The sequence below is a fragment of the Peromyscus leucopus genome, chromosome 16_21 (genome assembly GCF_004664715.2).
Source record: "Peromyscus leucopus breed LL Stock chromosome 16_21, UCI_PerLeu_2.1, whole genome shotgun sequence".
In the NCBI taxonomy this organism is placed as follows: Eukaryota; Metazoa; Chordata; class Mammalia; order Rodentia; family Cricetidae; genus Peromyscus; species Peromyscus leucopus.
The window spans coordinates 35,783,477-35,809,658 of NC_051084.1; the positions used below are offsets into that span (position 1 = coordinate 35,783,477).

The 26,182-nt window shown below is 42.7% G+C and overlaps 1 protein-coding gene across 4 annotated transcripts in view; it reads right to left on the reverse strand.

Annotated features, from left to right (window-relative positions):
• Window positions 1-26,182, reverse strand: part of Sgpl1 (sphingosine-1-phosphate lyase 1) — a 53,405-nt gene that overhangs the window by 18,941 nt on the left and 8,282 nt on the right. For all 4 annotated transcript variants that reach the window (XM_037200140.1, XM_028886164.2, XM_037200141.1 and 1 more), the window contains exons 3-5: window positions 11,642-11,807; window positions 4,706-4,773; window positions 1,008-1,155 (exon numbers count right to left, since the gene is read on the reverse strand). In XM_037200140.1, coding sequence (XP_037056035.1) covers window positions 1,008-1,155; window positions 4,706-4,773; window positions 11,642-11,807 — 382 coding nt within the window. The remainder of the gene's footprint in view (window positions 1-1,007; window positions 1,156-4,705; window positions 4,774-11,641; window positions 11,808-26,182) is intronic.

Sequence of the window (26,182 nt, forward strand, 5' to 3'; positions counted from 1 at the left end):
TCTCTTAATCCAACTTTTAGGGAAGTAGAGATTGTAAGAATAAACTGGAGGACACAGAAGGTAAATATCTCTCCCAAGGTCATACTGAAGTTGAACGTCCAGGCATTTTTGAACCCGAGTAATTCTCACGTTATGGTCTTGAGCATGAGACTATATGGTATGTGCCAATACATATTTGTATAGCTCAGTAGGTATAAACAAATACACACCCATACAGATCAATCATCCATTCATACATCCACCTTCTGATTTTTCCTATTTATTTATTTATTTATTTATTTATTTATTTATTTATTTATTTATTATGTTACATTTGGCCTGGGACAAGTATGTCCAACCTGTAGCCCATGGGAACACATTTTTTTTATGTTTGTTTTTATGTTTATGAGTGTTTTCCCTGCATATCTGTCTGTGTACCCATGTGCACGCCTCATGCCATGGAGAACAAAAGAGGGACCTGGATCCCCTGGAAACAGAGTTACAGATAGTTGTAAGTCACCAGGTGGGCGCTGGGAATGGAATCCCAGGCCTCTGGAAGAGCAGCCGGTGTTCTTAAGTGCTAAACCATCTCTAGCCCCTGCCTACATATCTCTATCATCTGTGTTCATCTTCTTTCATTTTTAAAATTTTGCTTGTTTATTTTTTGAAACAGTATCTATAGAAGCCCTAGCTGGCCTGATACTACAAGATCTGAGCTGGTCTTCAGCTTGCAGCAATCCTCTTAACTCAGCCTCCTAAGTACTGGAATTACAGGCAAGTACCGCCACACCCAGCTTTGTGGTCTTCTTTGGATGGTAGAGTTATATAGTAAATGTTTTTTAATAATCTGTGCCTTGAAACGGTTATCACAATTTTCACAGAAATCTGTATTTCATCTGCAATATGCAAACTGGTCTTTGAAGCAGGGAATGGGTCCTCCTGTACATGTAAGCGTCAAGTGACCCTTGACCTACGTCAACATTAGCCAATGATAAGGACAGAGGCAGCACCCTTGGGCCGAGGCTTACCCATGGAACTGTGCTCCTTGAGTCTCTGCAGAACCTCAGATGTGCTCAGACCCTGGGCAGGAAGAACTTTCACATACTCTTTGTCAACCTTCAGGAATGGCATGTTCTTGACGACGTCCTTCTTGGCCTTACTCAGCTGTTGTTCGATCTTCAAGGATAAAGGAAACAAAGTTAACTAAGAGGGTAAAAGAGTGTGAGGTGCAGAGGGGGAAAGGCCATCTCTGAGATCCAGGCAACGGATCGACACCAGGTACTGCAGAGGTGCTGCTAAATTAGAAGGGGCTTGTCTTTTTTTTTTGTCCCCCTCCAGGAAACTGAACATTTAGCCAGCCAGCATATACAATGCCCCTTCGGAGTTTAAAAAGCCAGCTTTGCTTCTGAAAGTCGAAGATGCACTGAGTTTAACCCCCCTGCCAGCTGTGCTAATACCCACAACACTGTGCTGCAGCACTTGGTGTGAACTGACTTCCGTCAGCACTAGCCCGAGTGCGACATCAGGCCTTTGTTGCTGGGTTGTCCACAGGGATACTGTGATTGACAAGACAGTCATAAAACAGGCCAAGCTACAGTCAAAGGGGGATCCTGCTGTTTTGCAAGTGATGAATAACTTCAACAGACATCTGCAATGTACCACAAGTATGGAGATCCACACAGCTCCCAAGGTACCCACATAGACCTAATACTTGCCAAGAGGACTACACTACGTCTCCTGAAGCTGCTATGACCCGTCTATCTGACCCAGAAATGCTAGGAGGAACTAAGGGCCTTCCTGCCATGTCATTTACCAACTATGATTCTTTTCCATCCTCACAGCTACACTTTCTGAGTCATTTCTTTCATTCATTTACTTACTCATTTTGCTCAACAAGTATTTGCTGAAATACTACTACAGGCTAGGGATACAGTTATTAAAAAACAAAAAAACAGCTGGGTGGTGGTGGCACACGACTTAAATTAATCCCAGCACTCGGGAGGCAGAGGCAAGCAGATCTCTGAGCTCAAGGCCAGCCTGGTCTACAGAGTGAGTTCCAGGACAGCCAGGGCTGTTAAACAGAGAAACCCTGTCTTGAAAAAACAAAACAAAAAACCAACCAAAACCCAAAAACCCGATATACGTTGTATAAAAAAAAAAAAAAAAAAAAGCCCTCATCTCATGAAGCTTCTTTTTAGTAAGAGAGACAGAAAATTCTACTAATGGTGCTCAGGAGAGAAACAACAGCAAATTATGGACACAAGATGGCAAGAGCTGGTACTTTTGAGACTCTTGGGTGCTAAGTGTAGAGAGAAAAGCTGTATGTTATAAGCTACAGTGCTGTGCTTCAGCAGTATAGTCAGTGAAGTCGAATGCCCAAGATCTCGCACCAGGATTTAAATTTTTCTCAGTCCTGGCCACAGATGAATAGAATACAGAGGATCTTCTTACATGTGGCCCTCAGTGGAGCCACTGAAAAGCTACTCCTTTAAAGCATGTCAGCACCGCAGGCAGCAGACAACTGGGCAATGTTGAGTCATGTTATGTACATTCTTAAGTTATAAACAGAAGGCCACGCTGCATGTATAGTGACCATACAACAGGAACACACTATGAAAGCTGAGTGCTCATGGACAGATCACACTGTTTTAAGGAAAAATGGAACTCCCCACAAAAAAATCCCACTGGGAAGTATATTAAAAAGCACAGCAAGTACTTCCCCTCCCCAATTCTTACATCTATTACATTATAAATTTTATTTTTTTTTTATTTTTATTTTTTTTTTTTTTTTGATTTTTTGAGACAAGGGTTTCTCTGTGTAGCTTTGCGCCTTTCCTGCGACTCACTTCGTAGCCCAGGCTGGCCTCAAACTCACAGAGATCCGCCTGCCTCTGCCTCGCCTGCCTCTGCCTCCCGAGTGCTGGGATTAAAGGCGTGCGCCACCACTGCCCGGCATAAATTTTATTTTTTATAAATTTGTAAATTTTTATATTTATATAAAATTTATGTAGTTATATATAAATTTTTATATTTTTTTATAAAATTATAAAATGCACACGTTATGTTTGTTTGCTTTCTGTCTTTTCTACTAAAATGCAAGTTCCACGGGAGGAAGGACTTGCTGCTTGTTCAACTAGCACTTTAAAATAGTAAAACGGACTAAGATTGAGGATGTGCATGTGTACACACAATAACTTCCTGTCTCTAAGCCTCAGAATCTGCTTCTGAAAAATGAAGGCACTTACACGGCCTCTAAGGATCTTCAAGTCTATATACTTTCCTAAATTTAAGAATGGGTTCTGGAATCCTAGCATTTCTCTGTCTCCAAACTTCCGAGGGGCGAGGACTGCAGGTCAGCAGTAGAGTGCCTGCCTGGCCGGGGTGGGGTCCCACGTGTGACGACTAGCATCACCACTGTTGCCACCATCACCTTCTCCACCATCACCCTCTCCACCATCACCACCACCACCACCACCGACAAGGTCACCACCGCCACTGTTACTCCCAAACCTCGACAAAAGGGACACTGTACTGCAGCTCAGCAGCCAAGTGACTGCCTTGCGTTGGTCAGGTCCCAGAGTCCATCCCCAGTCCCCCACTACCACCACCAAAGAAGGAGTTCTCTTTGGGGGATCCTGCTTGGTAGCGGAAAAAGCTTGCCTTTTCTGTATGAGGTACCTGATTTGATTCCCATCACTGCAAAAATCAATCAGTTAAATCCAATCATTCTTGGAAGTGAAGGAGAAAGGTGGAGACATTAAAATCACAAGGAATATTAATGGGGAGTCCTCCTCCCCTTGGTGACACAGCGGGTCTTTCACAGTCGCCCCCCCTCCCCCACTCTGGGAGACTCAGAGTCAAAAGTGTAGGAAACCCGGAAAGTAAGTGAAGCTGGGAGAAGTCAGAGAAGGTGAGAGACAGGTCAGAGCTGGGCACTGGGGCTCTGAGGACACTCGGAATTCACAGGCCTTTACACCTTGCAAGGAGCCTGTCCTGCTAATCTCCCCTTGATAAAGAGCCCAGCCCTGAGGAGGACTATCTTATCCATTGTGAGTGATAGCAAAGAGGACACAGTGAAGACAGCAAGTCGACGAAAGAGGAGCAAAGAGCAAGAGAACAGCTGTTATCGCTCCTGAGTTTCCAACCTGGGATCAGGGCACTACTGCAGAGGCCCACCTGTTTTTGTGAAAACCGTCTCCCTGGAACATAGGCAGCTTCGCTCCTTACCTATCATCGTTCTGGGACCCACAGACGCAAGAGTGTTTCCTGTCTGGATCTTCACAGAAAGTTTGCCAACCTGTGATCTACTCCCCAGATGAGTATCTAAATTCAGTCTGGCCAAATACTGTCCTAAAGCACAGTAATTTCGGTCAGGGGTTTTTTAATTTCAAGTTGTTCCTTAACGGACTCCTCACCTCTCCTTTGGAGAAAGTGTTAAGGTGAGGTCTCTCAAATGTGGCCTTTCCAACATCTTAAGCCAGATACACCTGCTGGGGGGCATCCATCCCATGCACTGGGAAGCGTTTTACAGTCACCTGGCCTCCACCCACAGATGCCAGGAGCCTGTCATTAGAACTCCACAACCTGACCAGTTTCCAAACACTGTCAAATGCCCCGTAAGTTTGGGGGACAAAAAGGTCACTCCTCTTCCTTGAGAATACTGATCTGGCAACAGAAAGAAGAGGTATACACACTAAACAGGGAAAGACCCGCAGATTGTGCCTACCTTGCGTCCAATAAATGGCATCTTCCTTATTAGCTTAAATAATTTCTTTTTAAACCGTGACCATAAACCTACAAGAAACAAATAGTTCTATTAGTCACATGAAGTTCCATGGATATAGCCTACTAGTCAACAGAGAGCAATTATTCAGCTGTCTCTCACAACTTCACCTCCTCCAGAGGGACTGTTTCTTCTCATTTTTGAATAATATATTTATGTGGCCCGAGATGTCAATAAATGAACACATGTGGTAATGTTTTCTCACCCTCCTCCCTCCGCCCAGACCTCATCCTGCCCTCATCTACACACACTTTGTTTTCAGCATACACTTCTAGAGTCTGAAGTATTTACCAGTAACAGTAAAGATAAAGTCCCATTTATTTCTCTTTTACTGAAGAGGTGGTATAGTCTACATAGTAGGCCTTGTTTTCTCACTCAGAAATATTAAAGATTAGCATCTCCTCACTCATTCCTGTTGTGTATATATTAAGGTATGAGCAGACGTGTGTTCACGCTCATCTATGTGCCAGTGTGCATGCACATGTGCATTCCATGAAAGTGTCACAGCCTAGTTAACCTTCTCCTCACTGAAGGACACATAGGTTCTCCTTAATTCTTGCTGTTACAAACCATCCTAAAAAGAAATAACCTTTTAATACATGTCATACTGAACACACAAAAGTATGCCCACGGGCTAAATTCACGGAAGCAGAGTTGCCAGTCAAATGATAGATGTATTCCAGAGTTCCTGACCTCCCCAAGGTTTCCAAATGTACAGACATCTCTCCACCCCCAAAGCACATGACCAATTCATGCGTCCCTCCGGGACTAATATACCAGTCTCTCAAACAACACTGACCCTGACAACATTTTCCAGACCTAAAAGGAACCTGAAAATCATGGCTGTCAGAGTCCACTTTGAGGCAGTTACAAAGGACAAAGAATTCTGACCCTGTCGATGACAATAATTATAAATCAACAAGTTGGCAGGCCGCTTGTGCATTCACACTGAATACACTTCAATCGATCCCGGAAGCAGCATTTTAAGGCTGTGCTAGGAGGCTTTACAGGCTCTCTAAGAAGGACAGACATAAAAGATAACTGAGGATCGGAGAATCAGAACTTGTTCAATGTGGAAAAACACAGTTCAGAGCAGCGAGAGAATAGGCGTTAAGTGAAGTCTTCACTTTTTCAGTCTAGGACCCCCAGGACTCTACCCTGCTTCAAATGCGATGTAGAGACTCTTTTGTTATCCAGGCGTAACTAGGAGACCCTAGGCCGGCTTTCATCCGAGGCATGCACTGAATATGGACCTTTGCTGCATTCCGAAGGGACCTGGGTAGGGCAAGTCCTAACCCGGTGCCACACGGGCATGTCTACTCCCTCAGCTGGTACTCCTCAGGGCCTGTCTGCACCTCTGCTTTACTGTGCTTGCTTTAGGTGACAACGTCCTACTACTACCGTATCCCATCAACACTGTCAATCCTGGCGACAGAATCACTGAGACCCAGACTACGATAAAACAAGACTGAAGCCACGCCTTTGTTTTCAGAATATTTTCTTCTGGACACTGTAATGTACAACTAAATATTTGTACATGAATTAGCTATATCCCTTTTCTGTATTAAAAATTCTTGCTGGATATGGTGATGCACACCTTTGATCTTAGTACTCAGGAGGCAGAGGCAAGCAGATCTCTGTGAGTTCAAGGCCAGCGTGATCTACAGATCAAGTTCCCGAACAGCCAAAGCTGTCGCACAGAGAAACCCTGTCTCAAAAAACAAAACAAACAGACAAAAATTCTTCTGGCCCAGCGAGATGTCTCAGCAGGTAAAAGCACTTGCTGTCTCACTACCTGAATTCAATCTCAGGAACCCACATAAAGGCAGAAAGTAGAAATCAACACCCGAGTTATCCTCTGACCACATGTGTGCTGTGGGATACACACACACATCATATATACACCTAGATGTACATACATACCCCCAGAGTCAATAAAGATTTTAAAATGTCCGAGTGTGGTGGCACATGCTTTTAATACTAACTTGGGAGGAGGCAGAGACAGGCAGACCTCTGTGAATTTGAGGCTAGTCTGGTCTACACAGTGAGTTCCAGGCCAGTCAGGGTCACACGAAACCGTGACTCTACATAAATATAAAACGTGGAAATTCCTTTTAATATATTTGGGGGAGGGATGGACATGGCATTTGTGGAAGTCAGAGACCAACTTCCAGGATTGGTCCTTGCCTTCCACCTTGAGACAGGGTCTCCTCTTTGCTGTTCACTGCTGTGCACACAGGCTCTGGATTTCCAGGGATTCTCCTATCTCTACCTCTTGTCTTGCCATAGGAGCCCTGAGATTACAGACACACGAAACGGTATCTGGCTTTTTTACGTGGGGGCTAGAAATTCAAACCCAGATGGCCAGGCTTGCACAGAAAGTGCCTTTATGTAACCGCAGAGCCGCAGTTAAAATCAACAGTACACAGGCGTACACTGTGAGCTCACAGAGCCGCAGTTAAAATCAACAGTACACAGGCGTACACTGTGAGCTCACGTTCCTCAGTCAGCAGTAAGGAAGAAGTGGTACCTCAGACAGCTTGCTGACCCCTCCCCTGACTTCCAGCATATGTTCCAGAATTACCCTCCCTACCCTCCGGAGGAGAGCAGAGTTTAAAGATCAGTCAGATTTAACACTAGGCTGGATTTCTGATGTCCAAGTACACTACACTAAAAATAACTTAATTCTTCTACTATGTAGCATATTTCACAAGAGCAAGGCAGGCAAAGTCACTTCTACAATTCCATCAAAATAATACCCAATCCACTCATCCAGCCTTCCCTTTTTTGGTTTTTCCAGACAGGGTTTCTCTGCGTAGTTTTGGAGCCTGTCCTGGATATTGCTCTGTAGACCAGGCTGGCCTCGAACTCACAGAGATCCGCCTAGCTCTGCCTCTTGAGTGCTGGGATTAAAGTCGTGCGCCACCACCGCCCAACTCCTTCCTTCCTTTCAAGACAGGCTCTCACTCTATAGTCCAGGCTGGCCTGGAACTTGCTATGTAATCCAACCCCACTTCCATCTACAGATTCTCTTGCCTCAGCCTCCGAGTGTTGAGATTTCAGGCATGAGCTACAATGTCTGGCTTCTGAAGGAGTAACATTCTTATCTGTGTTCAACATTCCATTTGGAAGTTAAAAATAAAAACTGGTGTGGGTGTATATGGTAAGCCAAATGAAACTGTCAATGTCCACCTAGTTTTAGCCTATAAAAACTCCATCTTGCCTGATTCAATCTATTCAGATTAGAAATAGACAGCCAGCTGTGTGATGGTTAATCTCTTGATCGCCAGCTCCTTTGTATTTGGAATCAAGAGACAAACCTCTGTCCGAGCATTTCCAGGAAGGATTAATCCAGGGAGAAGAACCTCTTCCAGAGTGGGCCACACCCTCAGGGGCCCAGATAGGATGTGGTTTAGGGAAAGGCAGAGCTGTGGCTTTTCTGTCGCCCTTCTCAGCCACTGGAACCTATGTCTTTGGCCTTCCCAGACAGACTAAGGCCAGTGGCTCTCGTGTATCCTCTAGGCAGGCCTGGAGCACAAGGCTGCTGAAAGACCCAGCTTCAGAATGAGTAGCTACTGGGGTCTCAGTCTTCCAATGCCAAGACAGTCATTATTGGACCTACTCAGTACCTATTATGTAAGCCAATCTAATGAATCTTTTTCATTTTATTGGTCCGGTTCCTCTAGAAACCCTGACTAATGTAATTCTCTAGTAGCAAGATTTTAATTGGTCTCAGCGGCTTATACATATTGTATACGTTTCCTACAATGAGCACAGACTCCTTTTTAATGAAAAATCACGTTAAAAGTTAAAATGGCTTGGAGTTCAACCCACAAAGACGTAAATAACACATCTTTTTTTTTTTTTGTTTGTTTGTTTTTGTTTTTTCGAGACAGGGTTTCTCTGTGTAGCTTTGCGCCTTTCCTGGAACTCACTTGGTAGCCCAGGCTGGCCTCGAACTCACAAAGATCCGCCTGGCTCTGCCTCCCGAGTGCTGGGATTAAAGGCGTGCGCCACCACCGCCCGGCGTAAATAACACATCTTACTAATATGTTTGGTAGTTTTCATATGGAATGTTCAGGGTCAGCAAGTAAGCAAGCACCAGGACCCAAGATGATTATGTTTCTGCTATAAGTTCAGCAAAATGCATGGCACAGCCAACTGACAACTGAAATCTCTAACCACAGAAAACAGAGGCAATGAATGTTAACTAGCTCAACCTGACCATTATACAATACATACATACTTCAAAACAGTATGTTGTACTAAATAAACTTTTTAATTTAAAGAAGTAAATACCTAAAACTAATACTAATTACAATAAACAGGTAAAAATGTCAACAGCTCTAATTTTAGTCTGGTTTTATAAATATACAATCTTAAAATGAAAAGTACCCAGAATGGTGATTTTTAGGGGTTAGGGAAAATGGGGACTTTGAAATTTTCTGGGTTTTGAGACAGGGTCAATATAGTCCAGGCTGACCCCAAACTTAGAATCTTCTTGCTTAGCTTTCCAAGGGCTGAGAGGTCAAAGTTGCAACATCATGCCTAGCTCAGGGATTGTTTGCTTGTTGAAAGTTCAATTTAGACTAAAGAGAAAATTCTGAAGAGAGAGATTGTACAATGTGAATTAAGTATGAATACCACTGAACAGTATACTTTAAAATGAGAGGCTGGAGCATAGTTCAGTGGTAGAGTACTTGCCCAGCATGCTCAAGGCCCAGTGTTTGATCCCAGCAAGCCTCTTCCCAAGCTTAAAAAGGTAATGTAAGGCATGAACATGGTGCACAGACAGGTATGTAAGCAAACACTCACACACATAAAATAGAGAATAATTTTAAAAGGCAACATAGATGTAAATGTACTATCACAGTAAAAAAGAAGAAAAAAAAAGCCAGACATGTGGTATCCACCTATAATCCCAGCATTCAGGAGGACCACTGTGAGCTACAAGCAAAAGTCTGGTCTGCACAGTAAGACCCTATCTCAAGTTGAAAGAAAACAAGACAAGACAGATGAGATGAGATGAGATGAGATGGAGGGGGGAGGAAGGAAGGGAGGGAGGGAGGGAGGGAGGGAGGAAGGGAGGGAAGACAGAGAGCATAAATGAATAGATGAATACGATGGGCTCCTTGCCACTGACTCAAACACTTCCCAGGTAAGGAGTCCACCCGAAGAGACAACTAAGGCTACAGCCACACGTAAACCATGAGCTGAAACGAAAGGCCAATCTCATCAACAGTGTAGGAGGAAATCCAGCAGGGAAGAGGACCAGAAACTGAAGACAGTGTGTTAGAGCTGCGGTGAACTATAATTTTAGACAGGGCAGTCACGTCTCATCTCCACTTTAATTAACAAGCTCTAAAGCATATAGCCGGGCGGTGGTGGCGCATGCCTTTAATCCCAGCACTCGGGAGGCAGAGCCAGGCGGATCTCTGTGAGTTCAAGGCCAGCCTGGGCTACCAAGTGAGTTCCAGGAAAGGCACAAAGCTACACAGAGAAACCCTGTCTCGAAAAACCAAGAAAAAAAAAAAAAAAAAAAAAAAAAAAAAGCTCTAAAGCAGCAGTGGAACTTGCCTCTCGGCTGTCATGTTTTGCAACATTTATTTTGTTTTAACTGCAATGCTACTGAAATAGCTCAATGGCTACATGATAAGGAGATAAAAACAACACACACACACACACACACACACACACACACACACACACGCACGCACGCACGCACGCACGCACGCACAAAACCGGAGCTGGAGAGATGGCTCAATGGTTAAGAGCACGGGCTGCTCCTTCTGGAGGACCCAGTTTCATTCCCAGCACCCACATGGCAGCTCATAACTGTCTGTAGCTCCAGTTCCAGGGGATCTGACATCCTCACACAGACAGACATGCAGTCAAAACACCAATGCACATGAAAATAATAAGAATAAAATCATTTTTTAAAAAGGATAAAAACAATCTAGTTTCTAAGCGGACTTTCCCGGGAAAATGGAAAAAGAACAGTTAAAGTGCCCCCAACAGATACCATTAAGGAGGTGAAGCAATGGAGAAATACCAAACAAATGAAAAATGATTAGATTTTCTTCAGAGTTATTTATTTCTTCTACCAAGGGAGTTACCCAAGATATTAGTAAGTGTGGGGAGAGCCCAGAGAGCATTACAAAACACCCACTGCCAACATTTACAATTTGGTTATAAATATAATCAAACAACTTCCCAAACACAGCAGCCTGTGGAAGAAAATAACTCATAGGGTTATGGTCACAGTCACCTAGAGGTCTAGGTGAGCGAGAGATGGGTATGTGGGAAAGGTGCTTAGGCCTTAGGAAGGTTGGGACATTTGCAGGCCAATCACTGAAAGACATCTCATCCTCTGCAGCCCTGAGGAGTGGCGTCCTTCCCATGTCCACCTGAGAAGTCACTACTACTGTCCTTTAAGAGAAGTTCAACTCCAAAGGAAGAGGAGCCATACATTACCGTGCAGATATCCCTAGGGCCCACTTGGCAGGCAAGCATTAGCTCATGAGCACTGCTTCTAGTCTTTAATGAAAAGGAAGGCCATGAATGAAAGCAATAAATTTCTACTCTGGATTAACACAATTATGTTCTAGGAAGAAACTGGTACTTAAAAAAGGTGTAACTACACTCTGAGACACCTGTGAATCTTTACAGTAACTAGTAGCTCAGGAATGTTTATGTCAACTACAAATGGAAAAAAAAACCCCACAAAACCATAAATAATAATAGTTACCCAAAAGTACTAACAGAACTTCCCATCTAAATAGATTTTCAAAGGCAGAACTAAACTCAAAGAGATGTTTCCAACCCATCACCCACGAGTGACATTCCAGCCTACCTTTACAGAAGGGGCAGGATACTTACTCTCTGGCTGGAAGATAAGCTCATACACCCAGACTATCAGCAGAGTACACAGGACACTCCATGCAATTAGCTGCCAGGGCTCGTATTTGGTGCAATACCCATTCACATAATTCTTGGCTTTTGTGGAATATGCCTCCAAAATCTCCAAGTAAGGCTCAAAGTCCTTCTAGAAATATAAGAGGGAAAACAGAAACATTACTAAACTCAGAGAAAGGAAGTCTGTTCTCGGTTCATTCTTCAATTCTCATTTTTCAAGGGCAAAGTGTTATTCACAATGTGGCCGCACCTCAGCAATAATCTTATCATCTTCTGCAGCCCTCAAAGTTTCTACACCAGTTGCTCCATCTAACAGTGCCACGTGGACTTTGATACAATTTTTGATCTGCTTATTCTGTAAAATAAGAGGACTAATCTTGATCGCGTCCGTGTTAGCGATCACCTTTATCTCACTGCCAGGACTCTGAGACAGTTTCTCTCTAACAGCTCTCAATGTGAGCGCCACTTTCCCTGTACTCTGTACTCTGTATGAATTTTCCCCTTCTGTGTGGATCCAGACTGTGACGACTTCAGGTGTGAACCGGTTCTGTCACAGCTACTCACCTCCGTGTGCTAACGAATGTGGCGGGGTTCCTCCACAACTTAACTATATGCACACTGAAATCTGAACTTCATATTATTCCCATATCACAAAATACTCTTTTTAGCCAACAATCTGAAAATGTAAAAACCAAGCATCAAGATGGTTCATGAAAACAATCTTAGCACTCAGAGGTTGAAGTAGTACCACAAGTGTGAGACCAGCCTGGACTACATAATGAGACTCTGTCTAAAAAGTAAAAATCATTCTTGGATCACGGCGGCAGATTCGACTATGAGGTTACTGCTGGCTAGTCCCTGCTCTAAAAACTCACTTACCCACTCTTGAAGTCTGGTACAGTAGTTTATTATTACTGCATCCCACACCGTACCTGACATAAACAATAACAAAATCTCATCTGTACACTTACCAGACCCAGTCACAAGCTGGGATGGAACCTAGGATCTCCTTCATGCATGCCAGATCCAGGTAAATATTCTACCACTGAGCGACATCCCAAGCTCCTCTTTACTTTTAATTTGGAGACAGGGTATAACCAGGTTGCCAGGCTAGTCTTAAACTCCCTTTATAGGCAAAAGCAGTTCTCAAACTTACACCCTCTTGCCTCAGCCTCCCAAGCAGCTGGGATCACAGAACTGAACCACTAAGTCTGGACAGATCTCACTCTTAAGAACTCATCTCTCTCTCTCTGGTTCTGTCAAGTATTAATTTATGACAGGCTTATCGCAACCTGCCTTGCAGTCTACTCTTCTATTTCTTATCTCCCTGACTACAAGGTAAGGCCCTTTAAGACTTGTTCTTAATGCCTATTTACCAGGCCACAGTGCCTTGCAAAATTTAGTTCATTGGATACTTTGTTATTCATTCACTCACAGTTTTTTTGGGGGGTGGGGGGTGAAGAGGTGAGAGGGAGTGGGGGGGGACATGGGGGGTGGTGGTTGGTTTTTCCAGACAGGGTTTTTCTGTGTAACAGCTCTGGCTGTCCTGGAACTTACTTTGTAGAGCAGACTGGACTCGAACTCGCAGAGATCCACCTGCCTCTACTTCCCTAGTGCTGGGATTAAAGACGTGCGCCACCGCCGCCCAGCTGAGAGGATAATTTTTTTTTTTTTTTTTCCAGACAGGGTTTCTCTGTGTAGCTTTGCGCCTTTCCTGGATCTCACTCTGTAGACCAGGCTGGCCTCGAACTCACAGAGATCCACCTGCCTCTGCCTCCCGAGTGCTGGGATTAAAGGCGTGTGCCACCACCACCCAGCTGAGAGGATAAATTTTAAGCTAGTTAAAAAGGTAAAAGAAAATTCTACAGGACATTTAAAAAATGGTTTTAAAAACGGCCTATCAGGAAGAGTACAGCAGCTGAAAATGCCTAAAAAGAACCCAGGAAGAGCCCAAGTTCTTACCATGTGTAAGAGTTTCCACCACGGAGCAGCACACAGCCTTAACTGAACACCACTGTGGACAGTGGAGGGGAAGGGAAGCAGCAAGCAGAGAACTGAGGCAGGGAGGAGTTGGAACCCTGGCATAAAAGCACACCGCACCTACAATCCCAGAATCTGGAGCAATGAGGCAGGAGAGGAGGATGCTGATTGGAGTTCCAAGCTAGCCTAGTCTACATAGTGAAACCCCTTCTCAATAATGATATGATGATGATAATAATAAATAACCATAGAGAAAAATAGTACAGAAGGTCAAATTACAAATCAGTAAGTTCTGGTAAAGTTGTAGGTGGCATCTACTAACATTGTAAATCTACTTTGATCCAAAAACACCACTTTGGGGCTTCTATATTGTTCTATATTGTTCTCTCATTATGTTCACAGAGAGAAATGTTCAAGTATGTTCCTCTCAATGTTCTTTCTAACAGCAAAAGAAAAATTCAAGAAATAGAAATGTCCACAGATAGAGAAATGGTTAAACTATAACATATTTTGTGTACCCATGCTGAAACACTAAAAATAAAGATCTTTTTATAAAGGAAAATAATACTGAGTAAAAGGAAACAAATCAGGACAATAAAAAAAAAACAGATATAAACTGTTGAACATGCAAGTAATTTTTTGCTGATTATCTGGTGAAGATGACTAAGAGGAGATAGATATCAGCAACTTCAGCTGAGTGATTGCTAGAAAGGGAGAGAAATGAACTAGGTTTGCCCTTACGTGATATAACATTGGGAATGTTGTATCAATTTCTTATCAATTTGTTAAGAAAAAATACACAGTTTTTCTTTGTGCTTCCTATGTTCAGATGGAAAACCAAATGAGATATAGTTAGCTTTTGCTCCTGGTACCACATTTCTTGCCTTCTCCTACCATGATGGGCTCCACTCCTCTGGAGTCATAGCCCTAGACAAATATGTCTCTCCTCGTTAAAAAAAAAAAAAAAAAAAAAAAAAAAAATGAAAAATTGGGGTGATTGTGTTTTGTTTTAAAGACAAGATCTCAACACTATAGCCCAAGCTGTCCTAGAACTCACTACATGGCCCAGGATAGCCTTGAGCTAGCAGTAATCTTAAGGATCCAGCCTCTACATGCTGGGATTATAGATGTAAGCCACCATACCCAACTAGCAACACAAATCTGAAAGACATTTCTGAAGGTGCAGAAGCTGGATTTAGTGACTGTCACAGCATCAACGTCAACCAGACACAGCTTAGTCACGTAAGAAGGGAGTCTTGAATAAGGGATTACTAGGTCACCCTGGCCTATGGGCATGTCTGTGGGGACTGTCTTGACTGCTCCTTGGTGTAGGAGGGCCCAGACAACTGTGGGTTTCACTATCCCCTGAGTAGGTGTTCTTGGGCTGCACTCAGTTAAGCTTGAGCCTGTGAGTCAAACGGCAACATTCCTCTGCAGTTTCTGCTTCAAGTTCAGGCCCCGACTTCCACCAACGATGGTCTGTGACCTGGAAGTATAAGGCAAATAAATCCTTTCCTTTCCTACGATGCTTTGGGTCAGTGTTTTATCACAGTAACAGGAAGAATACTTGAACAAAACCTTTTGGCTATGAGAAATTATGGAGTGAGAATAGTACAAATAATTCCAACTTTTCAAGTTCAAGTTTGAGAGATTAGTTAAGTGGTTTACAATTAACTATGGTAAGACTAGAAGAAAAAGAAAGCTAAAGAGGTAGGAAGATGGTTTGAAAAAGGATAGTACTGGCTTGCGTTCTGTTCCTCTTGGGTATCTACTGTTGTTACGAACACGAAATCTCACAAATAGAACAGGTACTTAAATCCTTCTTGAACCTACTAAGGACCAAATGCTTACATCCCCACATAATTTCTGACCCCTCAAGCTGGTGTTATCAGGAGGTAGAAACCTTTAGAGGTTACAAAATCATGGAGGATCCTCCATGAGTACAATTAGTTCCCTTACAAGAGACAGACCCCAGAGAGTGAACTTGCTCCTTCTAAGGGAGGTCACAGCAAACAGACGCTGTCTGGGAACCCCTCATACGAACTCTCTTCTGAGTACCACCTTCTAGAAGTGGGCCCTCAACTTACGTCGCCTTAAACTTAGACTTCCAGCCTCCAGAACTGTCAAAAAAATGAGGTTTTGTTGTTTATAAGCCACTGTTTAAGGCATTATGTTAAGCATCCCAAATGGACTAAAACAATACCTTTCGTAATTGGACTAATAAAAGGCAATTAACATTAGGCAAGTTTTAGGTTCCCTGAGGGCTACCCATGGAAACAGCTTATCTACAACAGGTGGCCATTCCCCAGAGTCCACTGTTGCTATCAACAACTTCAATCCTACAAAGCAATGGCAATTCAGCAAAAAAAAGTGGGAAAGACCAGAGCGGTCTGTCACCATCAAAGGGATGCCATGATTTCTACAGAGGAGACTTGGGTCAAAACTGTGATCAAACTATATAGTTAAACAGTGTGTTTTGAGTGGTGGTACTAACTCCTACTTCACATAGAAATTACATGTTAGCAATGTCAAAAGATAACATCTGATACTGATTCTTCATAGCATTGAATGAAAAGGAACATTGGAGACAAAGTGAAGAACCAGGAGATGAAAAACAAATGCTCAAAAGCCTTAAAATTATATTATATAGACAGTCTTCATTAACTCAATCACAAAATTAAATTCAGCCAAAACATATTTTCTTGGTGACTGCGTCGATTCTTTTTCAAAAATTATTTTTAATTTTCAAGTGGGGGGGGGGGGTGGAAACCACCCATCATGGGTGCTGGGAACTGAACTAAGGTCCTCTATAACAGCAGCTCCTGCTCTTTGCCCTTGGTCAACTCTCTAGACCCAACTCTGTTGATTATCAGGAAGAGAACGGGAATCCTGGAATTCCGTTTCACTCTAAAGTCTCTATCTCCAAAGACAGAATAACAACAAAGTAAGATGGGTCATGACAAGCGTTTCGTAGGCAACTAAGTAATAATAACAGAAAGTACTTCTGGCTTCATGCTAACGCCCTTCTGGTGTCACTACAAACAAGCAACAGGCTCAGTCCCCAGTGAGGACGCACCTCAGCACACAGACGGCTCACCGAACAGTTCTGTGGAGTAACCTAGCATCGCCTCCTTGAAAGAAGGCAGCTCCTTTGGGTCTTGAAAATAGTACAAACCCCAAGTTGGGTCCTGATGCAACACTCCAACACAGAATCTAGGACCTAAAGGGAACCTTAGTGACCAAGTACAACATAAACATTCTCACTTTATAAGCAGAGGCCCCACGGGTTTGAAGTGATGTGCTTTTGATCCTACAGAAAGGTTTAGGACAGAATCAAAGGCCAGAAACCTACGTTTCCTAACTCAATAATCAGCCCTCTCCCCTCTCTCTGTTGCTATTGCAGGTCTGGGGTCTGAGCCAAGCTTGAATACCAGGTGTACACTCTACCACTGAGCTAGAGCCCCAGCCTTCCCAGTCTTCTTTCAATGCTGGATTCCTAGTGTCCCTGGGCAGAAGACGGCACACTGCATTCAACGGTACCCCAAGGGCTTGCTGTTTATAACTCAGGTTCAGGGCAGACTCAATTTATACACTACCATTCACATCTAACTAAAGTTGTACATCTAGTCCTAACTACCTATCAGTAGCCGCTGGCACAAGAACTTAGTAAGGACTAATAACCCCAAAACCTCAGGTGAGCTGAGACACTCTAGAACAGGTAAACTGACACACTGAAAACATCTTCAGGATGTTAGGATCCAGGGACTCCGAATAAGAAGTCAACACACCAACTTCCATTGGTATTTTTAACCTCAAGACTGCAGAGGAACAGCTCTACATGTGGAATCTTCCACCCCAAAAGTTCCCTTTTCTGCCCTATAAAAGCCCCGAGCCTCCTGCCCCTGGGCACACAGTCTCCATTCCCTCATAGAGACTTCTGCCCTTCAGTGTTCTGATGAAGGAAAATCTATTTCCATAGAGATCTGTCTCCTCTTTTATTTTCACATCAGCTCAATCAATCCCAATCTAAAACTTAGTACCTACCTACTGTCTCCTTTAACAACTGGCTACTGGTTTTTAAATAGCGGAATATAAGCTAAGATTGTATGGTCAAAACCTCTCAAATTGCCTGTTTGTTCCAAAGCATACATCTGGCCATAAGTGAAACCTTAGGCAGAGAGTAGATCAGTCACACCCAGGAAGACATTCAAACAGTAATGATTTTCTTGATCTCTATAAATCACTATAAAATTAGTTCTGGGAAAGCTATTTACCAACAGAAATAGATTGATCCTTATACCACAGCACAATGCACTTCTAATGTGCTAAACATCTAATACGCCTTGAATTGGTCAGTTTTTTGTTTTTGGTTTTTTTTGTTTTGTTTTTTTTTTGTTTTTGTTTTTCGAGACAGGGTTTCTCTTGTGTAGCTTTGCGCCTTTCCTGGAACTCACTTGGTAGCCCAGGCTGGCCTCGAACTCACAGAGATCTGCCTGCCTCTGCCTCCCGAGTGCTGGGATTAAAGGCGTGCGCCACCACCGCCCGGCGAATTGGTCAGTTTTTAATGTGTCAGTCACAGTCAAACTGCACTAGCCTAGGGGCACTGTAGTTTGATCTGACCTGGAGCAAAGCATTCAACCCAATGAGGGAGAACAGTCCAAAGATTTTTAATCCACGGTCTTCTGGTGTTAGTAAGAATATAAATAAGCTGGATTAACCCCCTATCTGCTACAACACCCAAAAGAGCAGCTTGACCACTGTAGGAAATCAACACTTACTCAACTAGTGAAATAATTATAATGCTTATATCCTTTAGATCAAGTTTTGCAAGATCCTAGAAGTTTTACATCTCTACACTGAAGCTGTTCAGGGCACAATGGCTTCGGACTGAATATGGAAAAGAAAGGCCAGTCATTTGTAACTGAGCTCTGCATCCACTCAGCTGACAAGCTCACTAATCACAGTATCACAGGTCATCAGAGCAGATCTGTCCTCCACAGGCAAAGATACTGAGATCCAAAGATCACACTGTAAAAGGTAGGAGGGGCCAGGAGAAAGGATACAAACTTGTTTCATTTTTCTTTCCCACGGCCTCATTTTTCAGCATCTAACTATGGGAGTGCAAACCAGAAGATCCTCAGTTCTCACAGTTCCTCCCACTTCGTTTATCTTAACAGCCAAAGTCAAGTCTCCCAGCTTCACCACCCCACGACCAAGAGACAACACTGCCCAACGACCAGAATGGCGTCGACAAAGGCCAAGAGTACCTCAGACTACAGGCTTACGTGCCTGCTACCTGTTTCTAAAAGAGATGGACCTCTACTGAAAGAAATTGGTTCAAAAAGTCCTCTGGGGATTAGGGAGATGGCACAGCAGTTAGGTGAGTCTGCTGCTCTGGCAGAGGAACCAGGTTCGGTTCCCAGCACCCACACAGCTGCTTACAACTATCTGGAACTCCGGTTTCAGGCGATATGACACTCTGTTCTGGCTTCCACAGGCACACATGTGGTACATATATACATATGGGCAAACACCATACACATGCAATTTCTTAATTTTTTTAATTAACAACTTCAAGTTGCTGTTTGAAATAATCTCAAAAACTACTCCATTTCGATGTTGAGGAGACTAAGGCTCAAAGACTAATCTCAAAATGTGTATCCCTTAGCAAAAGAATCTACTGTCTGTTTCACCACTTTCTACTAAACCAATGGAGTCCATCAACATTACCCAAGGGCTGTGGTAGAGAATATCCCCACTAGAAGTTTACTTAGTGCAGAAGGCCCAGAAATATGTATTCTGAAACAGGAGCACCACGAGTTCAAGGCCAGTCTGGGCAACTTAGTGAGACTGTCTCAAAATCAAATAATAAAAACAGAGGGTGAGAGGGCTGAGCTGGTGCTGAGTGGAAGAGCACTTGACTAGCCCTAGGTTCAATTTCTGGTACAAGGGGTGGGCAGAAATGGGGGGCCCTTTCCCTATCCCTTTCTTTATAGGGAAATAGCAAAACAGCCCACTTATATTACTGAGACCCAATTACCCAGCTCTTGGGAAGGAAGAAGAGGAAATCCCCCAAGCTTTCTCAGGAAGCAGTAAATGAGCCACATCAATCCACCAGGCCAACTAGATAGATCAGTGGTTCCTAGTATTTATTTCTTGGACAGACACTACACAAATTTGAATCTTCTACCTTGCGATCCTTCAAAGAAAGGCACAGAAGTGGAGAGTCCTTACGTCTCATTCCTAAGGCCCTAGAAGCAACCTCTGCCAGAAACGAATCATTACCAGCCGTGTTTGGTACGAAGCACACTGAGCGCTCATCAGAAAGGCACAGATCAGCAGAACTGACCCTTTCCCCTAGTTGGCAGTTGGCTCAGCACTTCAGAGTTCTTTACTGATTGTCCCCAATCGGAAAAGAAGATAAGGCTTAGAAAATTAGATAAGGCTCTGCATCCGAAAGGATGGGCAGTTTAGAGATGGGTCTACACTAGAAGAATGTGAAGACTGTAACTCTGAATAACCACCTATAGGGAAAAGAGGGCAGAAATTTCTCACATCCGGGGATTCCAAAAACCACTCTCTTGAACAAAAGCACCACACCAGCCATTTTTTGCCTTTTCCCTATGCCGGTGTCCTTTTCTACAGAATCATATATTAAAAACTGTTTCACTCTGTGAGTTCAAGGCCAGCCTGGTCTACTGACTGAGTTCCAGGACAGCCAAGGCTACATAGTAAAACCCTGTCTCAAACAAACAAACAAACAAAACCAGTGTTTTGCTTTCACTGGTAGAGTGAATGTGTTATTACAAAGTAAAGATTCTGTTTCTCACACATTCTGATAAGGAAAAATAACTGACTTTTGGTAGGAAAAGTATTCATTTCATCTTGCCATTCAGTCATCTGTCTTGTTTCCCACCCCATACCTCAGCAAAAGGCTGAGCTTTAGAGCAGAAATCCACTACCGAGGAAAAGAAAAACCTGTTTTACCCAGATCAAATACCACTTGAGAGTTCTATGATCAAGACCCAGAATCTGATTCTCTTACATAATACATTCTATAAAACTTCAAAGTACTTACTAAGTAAACAGGTAAGAAAACATTATCTCTAGGAGCCTCAAAAGGCAGCAGAGTTAATCAGCAAAAGCAGATCATAAGCCCAAAGGGAAAACTCTCTGGGGTCATTAAAGAAGTGAGAATTGAGCAACACACCAGACAGTCACTGCGACCAACTAGCTGTGATACAGAAGGAACAGGAAAAATCGACTTTGGACTACAAACTGGTCAGGGCAATTTTGAGATGGCTAGCTGAGATGATCCAGCCTGACAGACTACTCGAACAAGGACTTGAAACAAGCCCTGAACTTTCCTTTTATGCAGAGAATGGACAAATGATACAGGACTTGACGATTAACCCAAAAATTTTCTTTTCAAGATTCCCTAAAGATATCTTCACCCGTAGAAAGCAAAAAGAAAAAGAGAATATAGATATGAGATAGATCATCGAATCTACTCTGAGAAAAAAGATAAATAATAGGATAAATAGGTGGATCATTGAATCTACACTGAAGAAAAAGGGGAAGATATAAAAATGACAAAAGGTAGACTACTGAATCTATTATGAAAAGAAAAAAGAGAGAATATGGATATGATAAGATAAAAAGGGAGATTATGGAAATTACTTTTAAAAAGGAACTACTTGTTTTAAATAAGATAAGTAATGAAAATTTTTTGGTCTGAGTTTATCAGATGTTACTGGACTGGACATCGTTAATACATATAATGGAGTTTTCATCTGAATCTGTCAAATGTTAATGGACTAGACATCATTAATGTAAGTTTTGGCTGTATATATTGTATATACTTATTGGATAGTTTTTCTTGTATTAGTTACAAGCTTTCTTTAATTTTAGACAAAAAGAGAGGAAATGTGGTGGTATTGTGTTCCCCAAAATATCGTGTACCTTAATAAACTTATCCATAGCAAACTGCACACGTCCTCTAAACCTCCACTGCAGGAGGAGATCAGTACCTGATCAAGGTGATCAGTACCTGAGATTCATCTCAGAGAGCACAAAGGCCCGAAAGTTCTTTTCAGCCACCCACTGTCAGGTCAGACTGTCTGCTCAGGATTATGCCACAAGCACTTCCGAGTTTAACTGAGCTCTGCTTGCAGCCCTGGGGTATTGAAGTAAAGCATTTCCCCAATCACTGAGATATCAAACAACCCTGGCCACGGGAAGGAGAAAGAATACAAAGCTCCCAAGTCGCCGGGAGTACACCTGTGGAAAAGTAAAGCCTTTTAAACTCACAGAAGTGGATATGCCAAAGTACTGTAAGATACACACACACACACACACACACACACACACACACACACACACACACACACACACACATATGTATATGTGTGTGTGCTTGCCTATGTGTACAATCAGGACAAGTCACCAAAAAAGACGAGATGATTTCTTTGAGTAACAATTCTGAGTGTCTCTCTTCTGAAATACATCAAAAACGTACTACAGGGGCTGGCAAGATGACTTGTCAGTTGAGAACGGATCTTGCAGCTTGATTCCCAGTGCCCACATCAGGAGAATTAAAACAGCCTGGAACTCCAGCTCTAGGGGGCTCCAAGGCCTCTAGCTTCCACAGGCACTGGACTTATTCATAAGTACATACCCACACATATACAAAATTTAAAAAATATATAAATACATCTTTTAAAAATGTACTAGAGGGAGCTTAAATTAGGTGAAGAAAAAATGCATAAAACTAAATTCAATTAGCAAAAGAAACACTGAAAGATGTAGAAGAGTATTATGGAGCCAGGTATGACAGCACACTCATATACTGTCAGACCTTATCTCAAAAAAGGTCCCCAAATTAAAAAAAAAAAAGATTTCATAGAGAAATACTCTCTCAGCCTAAGCAAGCATCCTCCAATGTGTTATTAAATGTGCTCTGAACTATACTAATCATCATTAAATGGCTTACTATGTAGACCCAGCCAGGTTGCCTTTCAAAGCAAGAAAGTATATTATCCTTTTGTGGTGATCTGAATGAGAACAGCCCCCATAGGCTCATAACACTGAAATAAGCAGTGAGGGAACTCAATCTAAAAGTAACATCTGACAGAGTGTCAGGTATTTTAATAATCTGTGAAAAGCAACGGAGAAATGTTTGCTTCCAAAGGAAAGCCAGTATTATCTAGGTCACCCTCTGGGTTACAGCTCCTGACCCTAAGGTAACATTACAGCTCACCAACCTGTAGATAACTGATGGACAGGCACATAAATTTTCATATATAAACAACAAAGCTTGCCAAGGTTCAGTAAAAGTTCTAACTTCCATCCCACTACTGAAGAAACTAGTCTGGTCTCCACTCACACATTCTTTTCTTAGTTTTTTGTTTTCCTTTGTTTTGAGATCAGGACTTACTATTACGTAGCTCCTGGTTGACCTGTTACTTAACATGAAGCCCATGAAGCCCATGAGGCTGGCCTCAAACTCACAGAAATCCTCTTCCATCAACCTCCCAATTGCTGGGATTACAGGTGTGTGCCATCTCACTGGGTTCGTTTTCAATATCCCTGCTCTATAAATATATGTGTTCTCTGGATTTCTCTTTTGAATTAATTATGTGACAAGTTTCCCTAATATGACCAAAAGTCTTGAATATGTTCATTTTATATTTGTATTATGAATCATGATTTTACCTTATTAAAGCTTTTTTTTTTTTTTAAGCACACACTTTAAAAAAAAATACATTAAAATAAAAACCCAAACTGGAACATCTCCTCCCCTCCCCCTTTATCCTTCATCCCATTCTAGAGAAGTAGTAGACTTAAGTTCAGAGAGCAGGAGAATTTCCAGCACTATCATTTTTCTTATTCAAAAATCTGATTCAAAAATCTGTTTAGTGAGACAGGAGTGGTGGCGCACACCTTTAATCCCAGCACTCGGGAGGCAGAGGCAGGCGGATCTCTGTGAGTTCGAGGCCAGCCTGGGCTACAGAGCGAGTTCCAGGACAGCTAGAGCTAAAGAGTGAGAACACTCCCATCTCAAAAAAATTCTCTACTTATCAGGTGACTGTCCCCATTAAAAAAAATTGAAAGGTTAAAAATATAAAAATACTACTGCCTTTGCACAGAGTTTCTGTGGGTATTAAATGCTATTAGAAGAAGAAAATAAAGGCCAGCAAGATGGCTCAGCAGGTAAAGGCATCTGCCAAGTAAACCTGGTGACCTGAATTCAATCACTAGAACTCATATAAAGGTATAAGGAGAGAACTGACTCCATAAGCTGTTCTCTGATTTACCAGTGTGAGTCTCTCTCTCTCTCTCTCTTTCTCTCTCTCTCTCTCTCTCTCTCTCTCTCTCTCACACACACACACACACACACACACACACACACACACACACACCAGACACTATTCACACACACCATGCACATATACACAAAAGAATAATTTCTTGAAAGTCACTATAAAGAGGCTGGCGAAAATGGTTAAGAGCACCGGCCGCTCTTCCAGAGGACCCAGGGTCAATTCCCAGCACCACATGGTGGCTCACTACTGTCTGTCACTCCAGTTTCGGAGAATAGAACACCTTCTTCTGGTCTCTGCACCAGGCACACAAACGGCGCACAGACATATATGCAGGCAACACACACACACACACACACACACACACACACCACACACACACTTTAATCACTGTAGAAGGTGGGCATGGTGGTTTACATCTATAATACCAGCACTTGGGAAGCTAAGGCAGGACCGTTTTGAGTTCCAGGCCAGTCGGGGCTACAGAAAGAGTTCCAGGCCAGCCTCACCTACAAAATGAAGACCCTGTCTAGAAAAACAAACAAACAAAAAGGCCTTAAGTTATTTAATTTCTGTGTGTGAAGTTTTATTTTGTCACAGAGAGTAATAGTAGAATATATTTTAATAAGCATATGCCCCTGTTTGGTAACAAATACATCACATCAATTTTTAACCTTCAACATCAAATCAATCAGTCAGAAGGCTGCAAGTGCCCTTTAACCTACCAACAAAACAGAACCAAGTCAGCTAACTACTAGGCTTGCAGATCATAACCCACATGTCTCTGACAGCCAAACAGACTGCTGGGAAAGTATGTGAAAACACTTTCAAAATGGACTGAGCAAAACAATCACAGGCTTTCTTCTACTCTGCCAAAAAAACAAAAACAAAGTACTAGACAAAGACCAGGTCCACCATGGCATCTTTGCCCTAGACTTTTCTACTAGAATTTGAAAACAAATTTTTGCCTCTCAAGTTTTTAAACCTGGGAGCCATTAAGACTGAAACTCAATAAATAATTGATCGATTCCATTTTAGACCTATCTGCCAGATGCAGTTCAAAACAGTGACTACACACTTCAGAAAAAATGTCCAGAGAATACAGTCACTCCAGTTGCAAATATAAGGAGTTCAAAGACAAAGATTCACAGTGACACTCTATGTCTTAGTTGAGTTTTTACTGCTGCGAAGAGACGCCATCACCAAGGCAACGCTTATAAAGAAAACATTTAATTGGGATGGCTCGCTTACAGTTTCAGAGGTTCAGTCCATTATCATCAGGACGGGGAGCATGGCAGCATGCAGACAGACGTGCTGCTGGAGTAGTAGCTGAGAGTCCTACACCTTGCAGTAAGTCGACTTGAGGAGACACTGGGCAGTATCCTGAGCATAGGAAACCACAAAGCCTGGTCCCCACTTCCCCCCAGTGACACACTTCCTCCAACAAAGCCACACCTCCTAATAGTGCTACTCCCTATGAGATTATGGGGGCCAATTACATTCAAACTACCACACTCTGCCTTAAAAGTAAATAGAAAGAAATTAAAGGGTGGGGATGTAGCTCAGCTGGCAGTATTACCTAGTAGGCACGAAGCTTTGGGTTCAATCCTCAGCACCACATAAACTGGGTGTGGCTGGGGCATGCCCATAATCTCAGTACTCTGGAGGTCACAGCAGGAAGAACAGAAGTTAAGGTTATATTCTCAGCTACAAATAGAATTGAGAACATCTCAAAAGCAAAAAATGAATGAAGCAGCAGACAGTGATAGATGCCACCCCAGCACTCAGGCAGTGAGTTCAAGGCCATCCGGTGCTGCAGTGTAAGGAAGGACCCGGCTCAAAACTACAAAGAGTTAGGTGTGGGGGTGGCACATGCCTGTCATTCCAGCACTTGTGAGACAGAAACAAGAGGATACAGAGTTCAAAGTCAGCCTTGACTATGAATAAAGTTTGAGGCCAGCCTTGACTACATGAAACCCTGTCTCAAAAGGGAGAGAAAGGAAATCATGTAACAACAAAAAAGAAACAAGGAAAACCCTAAAGAACTCTAAATTTGTTTAAAAACTACTATAGAAATCTGGCACCATATATTTTGACATAATTTTTTTTTCATGTTTACAAAAAGACAAGTTCAAGAACATAACAATGTCATTCACACCAACCCAAACACTGGAAACATAAATGTTCACCAAGTATAAATGGA